Source organism: Salvelinus fontinalis, chromosome 18 (assembly GCF_029448725.1).
Source record: "Salvelinus fontinalis isolate EN_2023a chromosome 18, ASM2944872v1, whole genome shotgun sequence".
In the NCBI taxonomy this organism is placed as follows: Eukaryota; Metazoa; Chordata; class Actinopteri; order Salmoniformes; family Salmonidae; genus Salvelinus; species Salvelinus fontinalis.
In genome coordinates, this window is record NC_074682.1 from 42,018,120 (window position 1) to 42,036,237 (window position 18,118).

General features: G+C 43.9%; 1 protein-coding gene across 3 annotated transcripts; it reads left to right on the forward strand.

The window, feature by feature from the left end:
• Window positions 1–1,347: 1,347 nt before the first annotated feature.
• On the forward strand, window positions 1,348–14,709 carry LOC129815570 (neuroblastoma suppressor of tumorigenicity 1-like). Of its 3 annotated transcripts, XM_055869505.1 has the most exons (5): window positions 1,348–1,915; window positions 3,373–3,479; window positions 5,405–5,585; window positions 5,921–6,032; window positions 13,869–14,709. In XM_055869505.1, exons 2-5 carry the CDS (start codon window positions 3,419–3,421, stop codon window positions 14,142–14,144), a joined length of 630 nt encoding a protein of 209 aa, XP_055725480.1. In that variant the 5' UTR covers window positions 1,348–1,915; window positions 3,373–3,418; the 3' UTR covers window positions 14,145–14,709. The 3 variants fall into 3 exon arrangements, with proteins under 3 accessions (XP_055725480.1, XP_055725481.1, XP_055725482.1); XM_055869506.1 differs by lacking the exon at window positions 3,373–3,479 and having other exon boundaries at window positions 1,351–1,915; XM_055869507.1 differs by lacking the exon at window positions 1,348–1,915 and having other exon boundaries at window positions 3,378–3,454.
• Window positions 14,710–18,118: the final 3,409 nt, after the last annotated feature.

The following is an 18,118-nucleotide window of genomic DNA, read 5'->3' on the forward strand; positions in this document are numbered from 1 at the left end:
TTCACGTGTATCTCTCTCCATAATAGATACAAAACGTTCTTCAACAGTCGTGTGTGTGTATATAAACATTATTTCACACAGACACTCTTACACACACATGCATGTAAACACTCACGCATGCATTCTGCAAAGAATTGGGCAAAAAGTAAGGAGTATATGTTGACATTTTTTATTTAACTAGGCAAGTCAGTTAAGAATAAAGTCTTATTTACAATGACAGCCTCCTGCGGGGACGGGGGATTAAAGAAAATAAAACAAAACACACATCACGACGAGAGACAACACTACATAAAGAGAGACCTAAGATGCCAACACACCATGGTAGCAACACCACATGACAACATGGTAGCAACACAACATGGTACAAACATTATCTCAAAAAAAGGTTCCTCTATTTCACTTATTGTCTTCAAGTGAAGCGCAAAACACTGGTACGGGTGCTTGTGGATACAATCCAACCTGCACACCTGTGGAGGGAAAAGGGGGGTAGATTTCTAGGGACATAATAGTGTACTTGTCTGTGCCTGTCTGCCAGATTCTCCAGAAGACAGTCATAATCACTAATAACCTTGCCACTAATCAGAAAACACAGCTGGTTCAGATATCATACACATGTCAGCATCATAATTACAACCATTTTCCATCAGATGTGGTCTGTTCTGCTGCCAGAAGAGGGAGGTCAGAAAGGTGCCAGTCCAGCATGCAGAGTTTATTTGAGGATAACAGAGTACCGTCATGGTAGGATGAGGGACTGCAGTGGCCATTGAGCAAATTTCTGTTAGAAATTATCATGGAGAAGCAACATTCTTCCATTATGCAAAAATAACCCCTGGAAGTCTGGGACGCTGACTGACTGCTGAAGTGGTGCACAGCTCATGAGGCACTAAAGAGCTACAGCGTCTGCTGGTTTTCATTACTTTCTGGCACTTACTTGCTCAATAGGTTTATTGGAGGGTCCGTTCATGGTTTCCAAGGTGTTCATCAGTGGCTTATTCAAAGATTGGGACAAAACCTGAACACTGGCCCTGCCTACTGTATATATCTATTTCCACTGAGCCATATTCCTTCATGTGTTTCTTATAGGTACTCCACTCACCTGAGAACAGCCACTGTGAACTGACACCAGTGATGCATGTGTCACTATTTGCAACATTTTACTATAAGCTTATGAAAATGTTTCTTTCATGAAGTTTAGAAGTCAAATAACAAAAACACTTTTTCTGAGTGAAAACAATGAGATCTGATAGAAGGTGCATATGAGTAAAAAAATGTTATCACAGAACATATGGTCGTGATATGCCCATGTCATGCCTATGTAGTGTTGTATGACCCGAAAGGGAGAGGGGCTCAATTTGCTGAAACACTGATAAATTCAGACCTGCCAAACTCATTCACCCAACTCCCGTTCCCAGTCGTCCAAAAACACAGCGGGACTCCTGTCCGGAGGCACAGCCGCGCCTATACCCAAATCCATCGACTAAAGCAAAGGCGAGAACTTGGAACGTACAGCTTCACGGAAAAGACATAGCCTCCCGTTTTTGGAGAGAAGAGGTGTAAACAGACTCATAAGGGAAGGGATAGAGCACGGAGGGGAGGGACCCTGTACGCCGATGGACTTAGAGACCGATAGGGTTTCTAATACGCACTGTCTTCTCACCCCTCTCCATATCTATCCGTCTCTCACTGGCGGAAGATGTAATTGTTTTCTAGGACTAGGAATTATATCAAGGGTGAATCCTTGCCTCAGCTGAAAGCAGTTATATTTTCCATTTCCAATGATCAACTAGAGCTTATCCTCCATCGTCTCTCCGGTCTCCTGCGGGACGGGTGGCAAGAGAGGGTTGGGAGAGACGGGTGTTGAAGCTCTAGTGAAGGGTCTCAGCAGAATATTGCTGCATTTTGGTGGTTCCCAACGGTAAGTAAACGTTTTTTTTTTTAACTAACAGTCTATCCAGACGCAAAGTTCACATTTTTTAATGCTTTTCTCAGTCTCGGAGAGTTGCCAAAGTTTTACAACACAAAATGTCACGTTGCAAACAGGGCCGTAGCTACATATGAGGACACCGAGGTCTGAACCTCGGACATTTTTTCGAGTAAAAATAAAATAGAAAAATACACAAGGTGCAATTTCGACGCTTGGTTGTGCATCAGCAGTTTTCCTCTTGTTATATGTCACTGTCAGTCATTCAATTAGCCCATGTCAGTTAAACATTTTTAGATCGGTAAATTAGTCTAGTTAGTCTAGCCAGCTATCTAAACTTGTAGTAGGCCTAATCACGTGCCCAGAGGCCCTGACCTCCAGGGGGGCCCCATTGATTTTGTTAGTCACTCTCACTCATATCATATTAACATGGCATAAGTCATGGCAAAATGTGTAGAATTGCTGGAAATTGGCTTTAAAACAGCAAAACGTTCTCGCCACCCCTTTGCAAATTCAAATCAAATTTTATTTGTCACATACACATGGTTAGCAGATGTTAATGCGAGTGTAGCGAAATGCTTGTGCTTCTAGTAAATTGTGTACAATTGCAGGAAATTAGCTGTAAAACTGCAAAAACAACAAAAATCGGTAAAGCAAATGTCCCTTTTTACCTTTTGTTAATAAAATATATTTTCTGCTAACAGATCCCTCTTTAGGTACGAAATTATAGTGTTTAATCCCTTGCTGAGTTAATAGGTTAATGGGTAGTGGCTAATTGTATAGCTAATAGACTACGTGTTTGTATATCGACGGAGGTGAATGAAGCTACAGTGATCAATAGGCTAATTTCTGGGTTCATTTTTGCTTGTTTTTTGCTGTTCTCCAAATATAATATTAGGGTTTTTAAATGGTATAGAAATGCAGTAAACGAGCTTCAACTTTCCTAAAATGTATTGGATGAGGAAAGGGGGAACCCTTCACTCCGGGCCTCACTAAAACTCCAACCCTGGCTAGAACCCTGGTTGCAAACTGCCTTCATTGAGAGTTGTAATTTGTCCTTCCTTTTGATAAGCTCATTGTAATTGTTTCCTGTGGTTCTGTTCTGTGGAGCTGTCTGATGATTATCATTTGCTGGATTTAATTAGCCTATTTGTCAGTTATTTTGCTATACACTGTAGCCAAGTTCTTAGAAGTGTGGTTAAGCATAATACATATCTTATGACCTGATTATAAACTAGGCCCTTAGCGTAAAAACGTTTATTCCTTTAAGTGATTAGACCTATAAAAGCAAATATTTCTATAATTACATTAGTGCCAAAAAAGAGCTGGAATGCATGAAATAGCCCATCTGTAGAATTAGCACTTAATAAAATTTTCCACAGTATCTTGTGCACGTTTCTTCTTGTCATGCCCTCTCTCTCCAATCGCCTCTCACGCTCTCTGTTTTACAGCCACAGGGCATTTGGTCGTTGGACAGCGATATCGAATCCTTCAGGAATGTTATTTGCCCGAAGAGACATTTTGTCCTCAAAGGTGACACATAAAACGACATGGAAAGGTTTGCAGCCAAAATGTTGTGACCAAGCAACTTTTTAAGAAACAAAATATTATTTTTTGTAGGAGTTGGTAGATGACGAAACCGACCTACGCAGCTTTAAAATGAACTAGAGATAAGTTTTTGTGGATGTAGTTTATTCGAGTAAGGAGGTATTAAGCAGACATCTCCCTCTCTCCCACCTCTACCCCTTGGTTTCTCTGTCTTCTACTCTCTGCTGGGCCACTTTGAACCAATTGGGTTAAAGTTATTAGTGAAAGTCTACACACTCCTTGCACAGTTGTCACATTTTGCTGCCATAATAAATCTAAAAAAGGATTACAATACATTTTTTCCTACTGATCTACACAATCTGCTACACATTTTAAATTGTCAAAGAAAATTATAGAACACTTTCTAAATTAATAATATATAAAACAACGAAAATGTCTTGATTGTGTATGTCTTCACACCCCAGAGTTAATACTAGGTGGAAGCACCTTTGGCTGCAATTACAGCTGTACATCATTTTTAATAAGATTGTACCAGTTCTTTACAACTCTTAAAGCAATATACACTGAGTGTGCAAAACATTAGGAACACCTTCTTAATATTGATTTGCACCCCCTTTCCCCCTCAGAACAGCCTAATTTCCTTGGGGAATGAACTCTACAAAATAGAGGCATTCCACAGGGATGCTGGCCCCTGTTGACTCCAATGCTTCCCACAGTTGTGTCAAGTTGGCTGGATGTCCTTTGGGTGGTGGACCATTCTTGATACACATGGGAAACTATTGAGTGTGAAAAACCCAGCAGCATTATAGTTCTTGAGGCTTAAAAATATTTCATTAACCTGTCTTCTTCTCTTCATCTATGCTGATTTGAAGAGGATTTAACAAGCAACATCAATAAGGGATCATAGCTTTCACCTGGATTCACCTGGTTAGTCTATGTCATGGAAAGAGCAGGTGTTTTGTACACTCAGTATGTTTTGTACACAGTACAAATCCAGTGGTGGAAAAAGTACTCCATTGTCATACTGGAGTATAAGTAAAGATACCTTAAAAGAACATAACTTCAGTAAATGTGAAAGTTACCCAGTAACATGTTGCTGTCCTGCCTGAGCATTCGAAATGTAACAAGTACTTTTGAGTGGCAGGCAAAATCTATGGGTGTAAAACGTACATATTTTCTTTAGGAATGTAGTAGAGTAAAAGTTGTCAAAAATATAAATAGTAAACTACCAATACCCCAAAAAACGACTTATGTAGTACTTCAAAGTATTTTTACTTAGTTACTTTACACCAGTACATATATCCATTGTTTTTGTCAAATTTGTTCAATATTAGTAAATTTGGTTGGGAATCAGGGACAGCAATAATGAATTTCAAGCAGATTTACGTCAGGACTGAGACTGGACCCCTCATGAACACTCAACACCTCTTGGAAAGCCATTGTTCTACACCTTTTCTTTGACTTTGAAAATGTGGAGCAGGTTGTGTAGATCAGTAGGAGGAAAATCTAATGTAATCCCTTTTTAGATTTAATTTTAAGGCAGCCAAATGTGACAACTGTGCAAGGGGTGTGTAGACTTTCACTAGGCAATCCTTCACTATTGTTCTTCTTCACAGGCAAAGCCAGAGCCAATTCGGCCATGTGAGCATAGCTCAGTGCAGATGATTACCGTGTTTAAATGGATGAGTGAAGAAGAGGATACAGAATGCTGCAAAACTGCAACAGGCTTTATTAATTAAAGCTATGCATATACCTAGAAGTTTCCCCCCCAAATCATGGCACATATTTTATAATTTGGTTTCTTGTGCAAAACAGTCTGCTATTTCAATTATTTTTTAAGACATAACAACAGATGAAGAAGGCTAGGCATATGTAACTGAACTAACATAAATAATTTCAGGTGGTTATAACAATCAATGTTTTATGCTCCTTAAGGTGCAGTCATGTGGCAAAGAATTGTGATTTGCTGTGCGCTGCTTGAGCTCTGTTCGGCGGCACCGCCCGCTCACATCAACCGTCTGGCGCTGTTCCCTGACAAGAGTGCTTGGTGCGAGGCCAAGAACATCACACAGATAGTCGGGCACACTGGCTGCCAGCCTCGCTCTATCCAAAACAGGTCAGTATGGAACACGCACGCACGCACGCACGCACGCACGCACACACACACACACACACCCCTCTCCCTCCATACCACACATGCAAAGGCATTTCATACTATTTTCAAGAGGGTGACTGACTCACTTTAATAATGAAAAGCAGGAATGAAGTTTGACTTTGACTTTGAATGGCCAAATTACCCAAATAGCACTATAATTTGAATGTACATGGGTCACCTCCAAACAGAATCAAAGCAGCCATAAAATATACACATACTGTATATAAGCTGAATAGTGACATCTTCCCTCCCTCACTCCCCCCTCTCTTTCCTCCCTCTCTCTCCTATCATCCCAGGGCGTGTCTGGGGCAGTGCTTCAGCTACAGCGTCCCAAACACCTTCCCCCAGTCCACCGAGTCCCTGGTGCACTGTGACTCCTGCATGCCTGCACAGACACAGTGGGAAGTGGTAAGTTCACACACACACACACACACACACACACACACACACACACACACACACACACACACACACACACACACACACACACACACACACACACACACACACACACACACACACACACAAACAAACAAACAAGCCCCAGATAATGTAACACTACTCTTTCAATATAAACACATGACCACAACTAGGGCTGTGGTGGTCACATAATTTCGTCAGCCGGTGATTGTCAAACAAATAACTGTCGTGATTGACCGTTAACAAAAACACATTTAGCGTCTCTTGGCTTCCACACACCTACAAGCCACTGATGCAGACCTTTGGAACTTCTGCATTTTAAAAAGTCTAATAAATCCATGTTATATAGCCTACACCATCACAATAAATCCATGTTATATAACCTACACCATCACAATAAATCAGTTATTTATTTTAGACAGGTCTAAAGAAAAATGTAGTCTATTTCAGAAGAACAGAATAGCATACTCTGAGTTGTCCTTATGTGAGGTCCTGATCTGGCTATGCCATATGGATGTGGGCTACACTAGTTCATTTAGCAGAAAAGATTTGCTTAGAATTCCGTGGCATTATTTTATAGTATGAAGATTACAATTGAACAAAGCTGAATAAAATAGAAAGGATATTTTCTCCAAACGATTTGAGGGAGTGGCACATGCAGCTATTCTGTGTTGAGCGTAATAAAGAAACAGGTACTCCTATATGCTTAATTTAGAGTTATGTATGTAACTTTAGTTGTTCTACAAACTTTGGGCTATGTGTTTTTATTTTTAATACATTGTAAGGTTGCATAATGCAACTCTAGTGATGATTTGAAAAGAGTCGTTTGAACGGCATGAGCTCTGCTTTGTTTTTGTGCAGGCTGTAAACACTTTGTCAGTCTCTCATTCACAATTTGAGAAGCACTTGATAATGCCTCGAATTTCCTGGCAGAATCCCCTTAGTATGGCCATAATGCACCCTAAAAAAATCCAAGCAGCCCATCTCCCTAAATGCTGACCACTCCTCTCATCACCTCTCATCTCACTCACACCACTCTCCATCACATGATCAGGTCTTTCTCACAGGCTACAAGTGAAGACAGACAAATTGGGGACACAACTGCACACGTCTTTATTATTTGCATGTTGAAGATATTGGAACAACTGTCCACATTTACTTTTCATCAGCCAAACGAGATGAGTAGGCCTAACGAACAGCAAAAGCACTAGCCTATGTCAATCTACTATCCCCCATTGTACAAAAGTTGACCTATTCTATTCTGTGCAATAAATAAATATTCCAAACATAGTCTGGGACAGTTGTGGGATGCAATAGATCCCAAATTAGTACAACCACTTGCATCCCAAAAACGTTCTCATGCAATGTTGCTCAGGCAACAGATCAGAACGTTTTGTTTCAAATGTTGACAAACTATTAGGCTATTTCTTCACATAATAAGCACATCAATGTGCACACAGCAGTAGGCTTTAAGCGTGAATGTTTCATTAGCGGGAAAACACCATTATCAAAAGTGACCGCAAATGCTATTATGCATGTAATGCTTTTATTATAAAGGTGCATTTTATTTAAAAAAAATTAAAAACATTTTTTTACCCCTTTTTCTCCCCAATTGGTAGTTACAGTCTTGTCCCATCGCTGCAACTCTCGTACGGACTCGGGAGAGGCGAAGGTTGAGAGCCATGCGTCCTCCAAAACACTACCGAGCCGCATTGCTTCTTAACACACTGCCCGCTTAACCCGGAAACCAGCCGCACCATTGTGTCGGAGGAAACACAGTACAACTGGCGACGCGTTAGCGTGCATGCGCCCGGCCGCCACAAGGAGTCGCTAGAGTGTGATGGGACAAGGACATTCCAGCCTGCCAAACCCTCACCCAACCCGAATGACGAGGGGCCTATTGTGCGTCGGCTCATGGGTTTCCCGATCACGGCCGGCAGTGACACAGCCTGGGATCGAACCCGGATCTGTAGTGATGCCTCAAGCACTGTGGTGCCTTAGACCGCTGCGCCACTTGGGAGGCCCCATAAAGGTGCATTTTATGGTGAAAATTATATTTCCCAAACTTGAAACTCACGCGCTGCATGCCAGTTAGGCTCTACACCCGTCATAAAGTGGATTATTGTTCTTAATTTTAAGAAGTTATTTGGCCACTTTAGTTGTGATACAAACCTTATCAAAACATATACAGTGGGGCAAAAAAGTATTTAGTCAGCCACCAATTGTGCAAGTTCTCCCACTTAAAAAGATGAGAAAAGCCTGTAATTTTCATCATAGGTACACTTCAACTATGACAGAGAAAATGAGAAAAAAAAAATCAGAAAATCACATTGTAGGATTTTTAATTAATTTATTTGCAAATTATGGTGGAAAATAAGTATTTGGTCACCTACAAACAAGCAAGATTTCTGGCTCTCACAGACCTGTGGAGCCTCTTCTTTAAGAGGCTCCTCTGTCCTCCACTCGTTACCTGTATTAATGGCACCTGTTTGAACTTGTTATCAGTATAAAAGACACCTGTCCACAACCTCAAACAGTCACACTCCAAACTCCACTATGGCCAAGACCAAAGAGCTGTCAAAGGACACCAGAAACAAAATTGTAGACCTGCACCAGGCTGGGAAGACTGAATCTGCAATAGGTAAGCAGCTTGGTTTGAAGAAATCAACTGTGGGAGCAATTATTAGGAAATGGAAGACATACAAGACCACTGATAATCTCCCTCGATCTGGGGCTCCACGCAAGATCTCACCCCGTGGGGTCAAAATGATCACAAGAACGGTGAGCAAAAATCCCAGAACCACACGGGGGGACCTAGTGAATGACCTGCAGAGAGCTGGGACCAAAGTACCAAAGCCTACCATCAGTAACACACTACGCCGCCAGGGACTCAAATCCTGCAGTGCCAGACGTGTCCCCCTGCTTAAGCCAGTACATGTCCAGGCCCGTCTGAAGTTTGCTAGAGAGCATTTGGATGATCCAGAAGAAGATTGGGAGAATGTCATATGGTCAGATGAAACCAAAATAGAACTTTTTGGTAAAAACTCTTCTCGTCGTGTTTGGAGGACAAAGAATGCTGAGTTGCATCCAAAGAACACCATACCTACTGTGAAGCACGGGGGTGGAAACATCATGCTTTGGGGCTGTTTTTCTGCAAAGGGACCAGGACGACTGAGGAAAGAATGAATGGGGCCATGTATCGTGAGATTCTGAGTGAAACCTCCTTCCATCAGCAAGGGCATTGAAGATGAAACGTGGCTGGGTCTTTCAGCATGACAATGATCCCAAATACACTGCCCGGGCAACGAAGGAGTGGCTTCGTAAGAAGCATTTCAAGGTCCTGGAGTGGCCTAGCCAGTCTCCAGATCTCAACCCCATAGAAAATCTTTGGAGGGAGTTGAAAGTCCGTGTTGCCCAGCAACAGCCCCAAAACATCACTGCTCTAGAGGAGATCTGCATGGAGGAATGGGCCAAAATACCAGCAACAGTGTGTGAAAACCTTGTGAAGACTTACAGAAAACGTTTGACCTCTGTCATTGCCAACAAAGGGTATGTAACAAAGTATTGAGATAAACTTTTGTTATTGACCAAATACTTATTTTCCACCATAATTTGCAAATAAATTCATTAAAAATCCTACAATGTGATTTTCTGGATTTTGAAGTGTACTTATGATGAAAATTACAGGCCTCTCGCATCTTTTTAAGTGGGAGAACTTGCACAATTGGTGGCTGACTAAATACTTTTTTCCCCCACTGTAGGCCTATGTGCTAGGCTACATGAGGGGTGATACAAACCTTATCAAAACATATAGGCCTATGGGCTAGGCTACATGAGGGGTGATACAAACCTTATCAAAACATATAGGCCTATGTGCTGGGCTACATGAGGTGTGCGACTATGATTAGAAAAAAGTCACACAAAAAAGGCATTGTTTCTTATGCTGAGCATCATTCACAAGTGATAATACATAATTCACAAGTGATAGGCTAATATTGTCACCCATCAGACTATTCTTGATTTAATCTTGTCTTTACAAATGCTAAATAATATATGTGTGAAATTCATTTTGATTTAGAATGGAAACAGGGGCAGGGGAAAAAATGTCGTCTCTGCACTTAAATGAATGGAGGACGCTTTTCCTGCGGTCCATTTTCATGCCAGCCAGGTAGGCTGTACTCCTGTTGTAAAGAGAAGCAATGTGCTTAATATTAGGAAAGTTGATATATACATATAGTAGGCCTAGCCTATAGAAAGCTGTTGGGACCCTCCTCTTTTTAATGGAGGCCATCACTCTGTTTTCTCGCGCTATTGCATAGCCTATAGAAATGTTGCGCAACATGAGCTCATGTGCTCTCATGAAGTGTTTGATTTAGATTTTCGATTATATTTGAAATGATGTCAGAGTGATTAGAGGGACAATAGAGTGCTGAGTACAAGGCAGTTAAGCAAGCTTGGTAGGTTACTAATGACCATCAGCAGCATCAGAGCTTGGAGAATTACCGTGACTAAACGGTCACGTGGAATTTGACTGCCTTCATGACTCATGACCGCCGGTGTGGTGGTAATACGGTCACCGCAACAGACCTAACCACAACCCCAGTAGCCTACAGAAACACACATTACCACAACCACAATTGATCCTGCAGTTAATTCATCCGAGGTTACCCTTGTTGTCTGTCTTTAATGGGGCTGTCTGTCTAGTAGCCAGGGATTCCAGAGCCCTGGAACAACAAATTCCCTGTGTTGAGGTGTATGTAGTTTGGAGAGCAGCCAGACAGGTAGGATAAGAGTAGGCCTGGGACCACAGGTGATGTGACTTCATGCCTCAAGAGAAAAAGCTTGATGTACATGTTATATACTCTATACAATATTGAAAAATAAATGAAAGCAGACTCATGTGCCTTATCACCCCTGTTGTTGATATATTAATTATTACTATGATTCTGACTCTTTTGATCCACATAAACCTTCTGTGTCTCTCTTTGATAATGGAATGCACTTTTTCATGATTTTTTATATCTTGGCTACATTTAACATTTACATTTAAGTCATTTAGCAGACGCTCTTATCCAGAGCGACTTACAAATTGGTGCATTCACCTTATGACATCCAGTGGAACAGCCACTTTACAACAGTGCATCTAAATCTTTTAAGGGGGGGGGGGGGTCAGAAGGATTACTTTATCCTATCCTAGGTATTCCTTAAAGAGGTGGGGTTTCAGGTGTCTCCGGAAGGTGGTGATTGACTCCGCTGTCCTGGCGTCGTGAGGGAGTTTGTTCCACCATTGGGGGGCCAGAGCAGCGAACAGTTTTGACTGGGCTGAGCGGGAACTGTACTTCCTCAGTGGTAGGGAGGCGAGCAGGCCAGAGGTGGATGAACGCAGTGCCCTTGTTTGGGTGTAGGGCCTGATCAGAGCCTGGAGGTACTGAGGTGCCGTTCCCCTCACAGCTCCGTAGGCAAGCACCATGGTCTTGTAGCGGATGCGAGCTTCAACTGGTAGCCAGTGGAGAGAGCGGAGGAGCGGGGTGACGTGAGAGAACTTGGGAAGGTTGAACACCAGACGGGCTGCGGCATTCTGGATGAGTTGTAGGGGTTTAATGGCACAGGCAGGGAGCCCAGCCAACAGCGAGTTGCAGTAATCCAGACGGGAGATGACAAGTGCCTGGATTAGGACCTGCGCCGCTTCCTGTGTGAGGCAGGGTCGTACTCTGCGGATGTTGTAGAGCATGAACCTACAGGAACGGGCCACCGCCTTGATGTTAGTTGACAACGACAGGGTGTTGTCCAGGATCACGCCAAGGTTCTTAGCGCTCTGGGAGGAGGACACAATGGAGTTGTCAACCGTGATGGCGAGATCATGGAACGGCCAGTCCTTCCCCGGGAGGAAGAGCAGCTCCGTCTTGCCGAGGTTCAGCTTGAGGTGGTGATCCGTCATCCACACTGATATGTCTGCCAGACATGCAGAGATGCGATTCGCCACCTGGTCATCAGAAGGGGGAAAGGAGAAGATTAATTGTGTGTCGTCTGCATAGCAATGATAGGAGAGACCATGTGAGGTTATGACAGAGCCAAGTGACTTGGTGTATAGCGAGAATAGGAGAGGGCCTAGAACAGAGCCCTGGGGGACATCAGTGGTGAGAGCACGTGGTGAGGAGACAGATTCTCGCCACGCCACCTGGTAGGAGCGACCTGTCAGGTAGGACGCAATCCAAGCGTGGGCCGCGCCGGAGATGCCCAACTCGGAGAGGGTGGAGAGGAGGATCTGATGGTTCACAGTGTCGAAGGCAGCCGATAGGTCTAGAAGGATGAGAGCAGAGGAGAGAGAGTTAGCTTTAGCAGTGCGGAGCGCCTCCGTGATACAGAGAAGAGCAGTCTCAGTTGAATGACTAGTCTTGAAACCTGACTGATTTGGATCAAGAAGGTCATTCTGAGAGAGATAGCAGGAGAGCTGGCCAAGGACGGCACGTTCAAGAGTTTTGGAGAGAAAAGAAAGAAGGGATACTGGTCTGTAGTTGTTGACATCGGAGGGATCGAGTGTAGGTTTTTTCAGAAGGGGTGCAACTCTCGCTCTCTTGAAGACGGAAGGGACGTAGCCAGCGGTCAGGGATGAGTTGATGAGCGAGGTGAGGTAAGGGAGAAGGTCTCCGGAAATGGTCTGGAGAAGAGAGGAGGGGATAGGGTCAAGAGGGCAGGTTGTTGGGCGGCCGGCCGTCACAAGACGTGAGATTTCATCTGGAGAGAGAGGGGAGAAAGAGGTCAGAGCACAGGGTAGGGCAGTGTGAGCAGAACCAGCGGTGTCGTTTGACTTAGCAAACGAGGATCGGATGTCGTCGACCTTCTTTTCAAAATGGTTGACGAAGTCATCTGCAGAGAGGGAGGAGGGGGGGGGGGGGGGAGGAGGATTCAGGAGGGAGGAGAAGGTGGCAAAGAGCTTCCTAGGGTTAGAGGCAGATGCTTGGAATTTAGAGTGGTAGAAAGTGGCTTTAGCAGCAGAGACAGAAGAGGAAAATGTAGAGAGGAGGGAGTGAAAGGATGCCAGGTCCGCAGGGAGGCGAGTTTTCCTCCATTTCCGCTCGGCTGCCCGGAGCCCTGTTCTGTGAGCTCGCAATGAGTCGTCGAGCCACGGAGCGGGAGGGGAGGACCGAGCCGGCCTGGAGGATAGGGGACATAGAGAGTCAAAGGATGCAGAAAGGGAGGAGAGGAGGGTTGAGGAGGCAGAATCAGGAGATAGGTTGGAGAAGGTTTGATCTGGCTAAAAGCAGTTGTGTTCCTCTGAGCATAAAAGCTTCTCAAGACTTACGATTCTGCCATTTATTTTCATGGTCTCCATCCATAATGGTGCATTGTCAAATTATTTCAGATCCCGCCTATTGTTGGTGTGGCACCTGTGTCAAGCATGAATTCCTAAAAGCACAACATGAAGATGGATACTGAGGCTTTGTCAGACTGTAGGAGTGTCCAGCAGTGTTGTTCATTTTTTTTAACCAGGCAAGTCAGTTAAGAACAAATTCTTATTTACAATGACGGCCTAGGAACAGTGGGTTATCAGCCTTGTTCATTGGCAGAACAACAGATTTGTACCTTGTCAGCTCAGGGATTTGATCTTGCAACCTTTCAGTTACTGGCCCAGTGCTCTAACCACTAGGCTACCTGCCTTTTCCTGAGTGTGTGTGTAAGTAAGTAAGTAATGCATTGTACGTTGTGTGTGTGTGTAATGCATTGTAGGTTGTCTGTGTGTAATGCATTGTACGTTGTGTGTGTGTGTTATGCATTGTACGTTGTGTGTGTGTGTAATGCATTGTACGTTGTGTGTGTCTGTAGGTGACTTTGGAATGCCCGGGCATTGAGGACACTCCTCGTGTGGATAAACTGGTGGAGAGGATCCTCCACTGCAGCTGCCAGTCCTGCAGTAAGGAGGGAGCCCAGGAGGGGGCAGTGATGCAGCTCTACCTATCAGAGAGCGCCCAGGACCCTCCTTCCTCACCAGAGAGCCACCATGGCGGCTCACCCCCTCACTCCCACACAGACACGCACTCTCAGCATGCTCACAAACACACAGAGCCACACCCGCACACACACACATCTGATGGAGGGTAGGTCGCTCGATCGCCGCTGACACTCCTCTTTCACCATTCCTGATTCTTCTCCCAAATCACTCCACAAGTTGTTTCTTATACACACAGTTACAGTATGATGCATTTTCCCTTCTTTTCGATTCAGCCACTGTTTCTTCATTCAACACCTTAAAAGCACTTTGTCATGTTAAGTAAGGTTTTATTTTCAATGAAAACTGCTTATAAAAGCGCACACACAGAAGCTCATTCATGCTGTACTCTTCACAAGACAACCATAGTATATATTAGCGCTTTAAACTTACCAGTTTACACAATGTTTGTCATCTAACTTCTCACTTAGGACAACGAATATCACAATCCTACACACACTCAGGCATGCACTCTGACACAGCTATAGACCTTTGAAGCTGTAGACTTATTTCTGTTCATCTGGCGTGAATTCGTTTTTTAATCATAGAGCTACAGTATAAACTGTACAGTTTCTTGACTTAATGTCTCTCACCAATTTGCATTAGTATCTGACCTAAAGCTATATGTTCCAATTTGTACTTCTCATACGAGAATAAAGCTCTTTTTGTTCAATCTTATCAATGAAGCTCTATCTGTAGTGATTTATTTAAGGCTTTTGTCTATTATTGTCATCATGTAGTGGGAACATGATCTTGGACAAGTCAGCTGCCTATGTTCATATATAATAGATTTGATTATGCTTCTCTCTGTTGGTTTAAAGAGGTACTGCAGAGGGCAACTTGATAAAGATGCAGCAGCATGCGCTGTATTTTATTTAACTAGGCAAGTCAGTTAAGAACAAATTCTTATTTACAATGACGGGCTACCCCGGCCAAACACTAACAATGCTGGGCCAATTGCGCCGCCCCTACAGGACTCTCAATCACGTCCGGTTGTGATACAGCCTGGAAATCGAACCAGGGTCTGTAGTGACGCCTCTAGCACTGAAATACAGTGCCTTAGACCAATCGGGAGCTGTACTGGTGTGCATATCATTTCAAACTAAAAAGTCTAATGATCACAAGAAAAAAATGCAGCATTTGGATACAGAACACCATTATCCCAGAAACCCTAGACCCACTCCAATTTGCATACCCCCCCAACAGATCCACAGATGATGCAGTGTCTATTGCACTCCACACTGCCCTTTCCCACCTGGACAAAAGGACACCTATGTGAGAATGCTATTCATTGACTACAGCTCAGCGTTCAACACCATAGTGCCCTCAAAGCTCATCAATAAGCTAAGGACCCTGGGACTGAACACCTCCCTCTGCAACTGGATCCTGGACCTCTTGACGGGCCACCCCCAGATGGTAAGGGTAGGTAACAACACATCCGACACGCTGATCTTCAACATGGGCCCCTCAGGGGTGCGTGCTCAGCCCCCTCCTGGACTCCCTGTTCACTCATGACTGCACGGCCAAGCACGACTCCAACACCATCATTAAATTTGCAGATGACACAACAGTGGTAGGCCTGATCACCGACAACAACGAGACAGCCTATAGGGAGGAGGTCAGAGACCTGGTCGTGTGGTGCAGGACAACAACCTCTCCCTCAATGTGATCAAGACAAAGGAGATGATTGTGTACTACAGGAAAAAGAGGACAGAGCATGCCCCCATTCTCATAGACGGGGTTGCAGTGGAGCAGGTTGAGAGCTTCAAGTTCCTTGGTGTCCACATCACCAACAAACTATCATGGGCCAAGCACACCAAGACAGTCGTGAAGCGGGCACGACAAAACCTATTCCCCCTCAGGAGACTGAAAAGATTTGGCATGGGTCCTCAGATCCTCAAAAGGTTCTACAGCTGCACCATCGAGAGCATCCTGACTTGTTGCGTCACTGCCTGGTATGGCAACTGCTCGGCCTCCGACCGCAAGGCACTACAGAGGGTAGTGCAAATGGCCCAGTAAATCACTGGGGCAAAGCTTCCTGCCATTCAGGACCTCTATACCAGGCAGTGTCAGAGGAAGGCCCGAAAAATTGTCAGACTCCAGCCATCCTAGTCATAGACTGTTCTCTCTGTCTGCTACCGCACGGCAAGCGGTACCGGAGCGCAAAGTCTAGGTCCAAGAGGCTTCGAAACAGCTTCTACCCCCAAGACATAGGAGTCCTGAACATCTAGTCAAATGGCTTACCCAGACTATTTGCATTGCCCCCTTCGTTCTCTACTCCATGCCACTCTCTGTTGTCATCTATGCATAGTCACTTTAACAACTCTACCTACATGTACATACTACCTTAACTAATCGGTGCCCCCGCACATTGACTCTGTACCGGCATCCCCCTGTATATATTGTTATTTTTTACTGCTGCTCTCTAATTACTTGTTACTTTTTATCTCTTATTCTTATCCGTATTTTTGGAAACTGCTCTGTTGGTTAGGGGCTTGTTTCACTGTAATGTCTACACCTGTCGTATTCGGCGCATGTGACTAATACAATTGGATTTTATTACAATTTGATTTGATTTGAGAAGTATTCGGATTTGAAAACAAGTTACAGAATTTTCCATCTCTTTACATTGGCTACCTTTCAAAGTGCAGAGTTAAGGCTGTGCGTGTTATAATCCTAACTGTGGACTATAGATTTGTGTGTTTTGGCCATGTTTGCATCGTCACTACTCTCTGCCTACAGCAGTCACAATGGACACGTTGTTCTCGAATAGAAACCCTTGGCTAGTAAGTAACATACAGATCAAACACACAGAGGACTTTCCCCCCATTTTAACCAACACTAAACGGCAGGCATTAAAACTACAAAACCCCCCCCCCCCCCCCCCCCCCCCACACACACACATCAATAATGCATTCATGTACATCATCAGTGATCTGTTTTCACAATTTCAAATGTAAAGTATTGTAATGTAAATTAATGTAAAATCCCACTCTCCTTTTTCTCCACCAGCTAAGTGCTTTATTATCTGAGTTTGAGATCATATGGACAATGTTCCTGTTTCTACCTTTATGAAGGTTAACTGCCATCTGATAATTTCATCACTGAGTGATTTTGACCTATAAAGCCACTAAAATATAAACCTTCCCAATGAGATGTCATGGCAACCCAGAGTGGCGTGTTGTCGATAGATGGAGTTGGGCAGAGTGACTAAAAGCCTGAGGAAGAAGGAGTTCAGAGAGAGAGAGCGAGTACAGCTTGCGCTCATCCATTAGTGCAGCTCTCTGGTCTGTCTGTAGGTAGAGCTCAATACAGTTTAATATACAGATAGTGAAGGGGATCAGTGGGGTGTCTGAGGTCAGGGACAGACAGAGGTTACATTGACCAGAGAGATCTATTCCTAGCTGATATTAAGTTACAGTAACTTATAGCTGCTTTGCATTACAAGAAAAATGAATGATTAAACAGCTGTGACTGTGTGTTGTGACTTGAAACTGTTCAAACCTTTCAATTGACAACTAAGCATGATTAGGTAACGAACAAAAAAGACCAACCATGTTTGAAACCATAACCGAACAGACCAGCAGATGTCAGTATGACTGCATTGAGAAGTTGTCCTGAGTATCAGTGGGAGAGGACTACACAGGGTGGTTTTTCCAGTAAAAGATCCTACACCAGAGAGAGAGAGAGCATACTCCAGGGAGAGTTTTCTATTCATCATTTGTCAACCATGTCATACCATCAGTTTAACATAGTCCCCAGCTGGGCCCGGCCCATTCCTACAGAGAGCAAGGGAAGTGGAGAGAATGTGGAGAGAGTGACAGTGTGTGTGTGTGTTTGTTTTTCTGTTTGGGAGGGACTGCTGTATCGGCTACTGTGAGACATTAGAGGGGGTGAGCGGGGTATGATCTCCGTAATCTGTCACATGGGGATAGCCCAATCCAGACCTCTCTCATCAGAGAGGTGCGTAGGACAGCCTCATGTCTGGCTGATATAACCAACAGGGATTATTAATCAAGCCCTCCATGTCCCATCTGTAGGTTAACAGTACCAGAGCCTGTACAGGTAACACTGCCAACAAGCAGCC

Excerpts from the sequence above, each read along its gene's own strand:
- LOC129815570 (XM_055869505.1), top strand. The coding sequence starts at position 3,419 with ATGTTATTTGCCCGAAGAGACATTTTGTCCTCAAAGGTGACACATAAA. Across the intron at positions 5,586-5,920 it reads CCTCGCTCTATCCAAAACAG|GGCGTGTCTGGGGCAGTGCT; the intron begins GTCAGTATGGAA and ends CTATCATCCCAG. Across the intron at positions 6,033-13,868 it reads CACAGACACAGTGGGAAGTG|GTGACTTTGGAATGCCCGGG; the intron begins GTAAGTTCACAC and ends GTGTGTCTGTAG.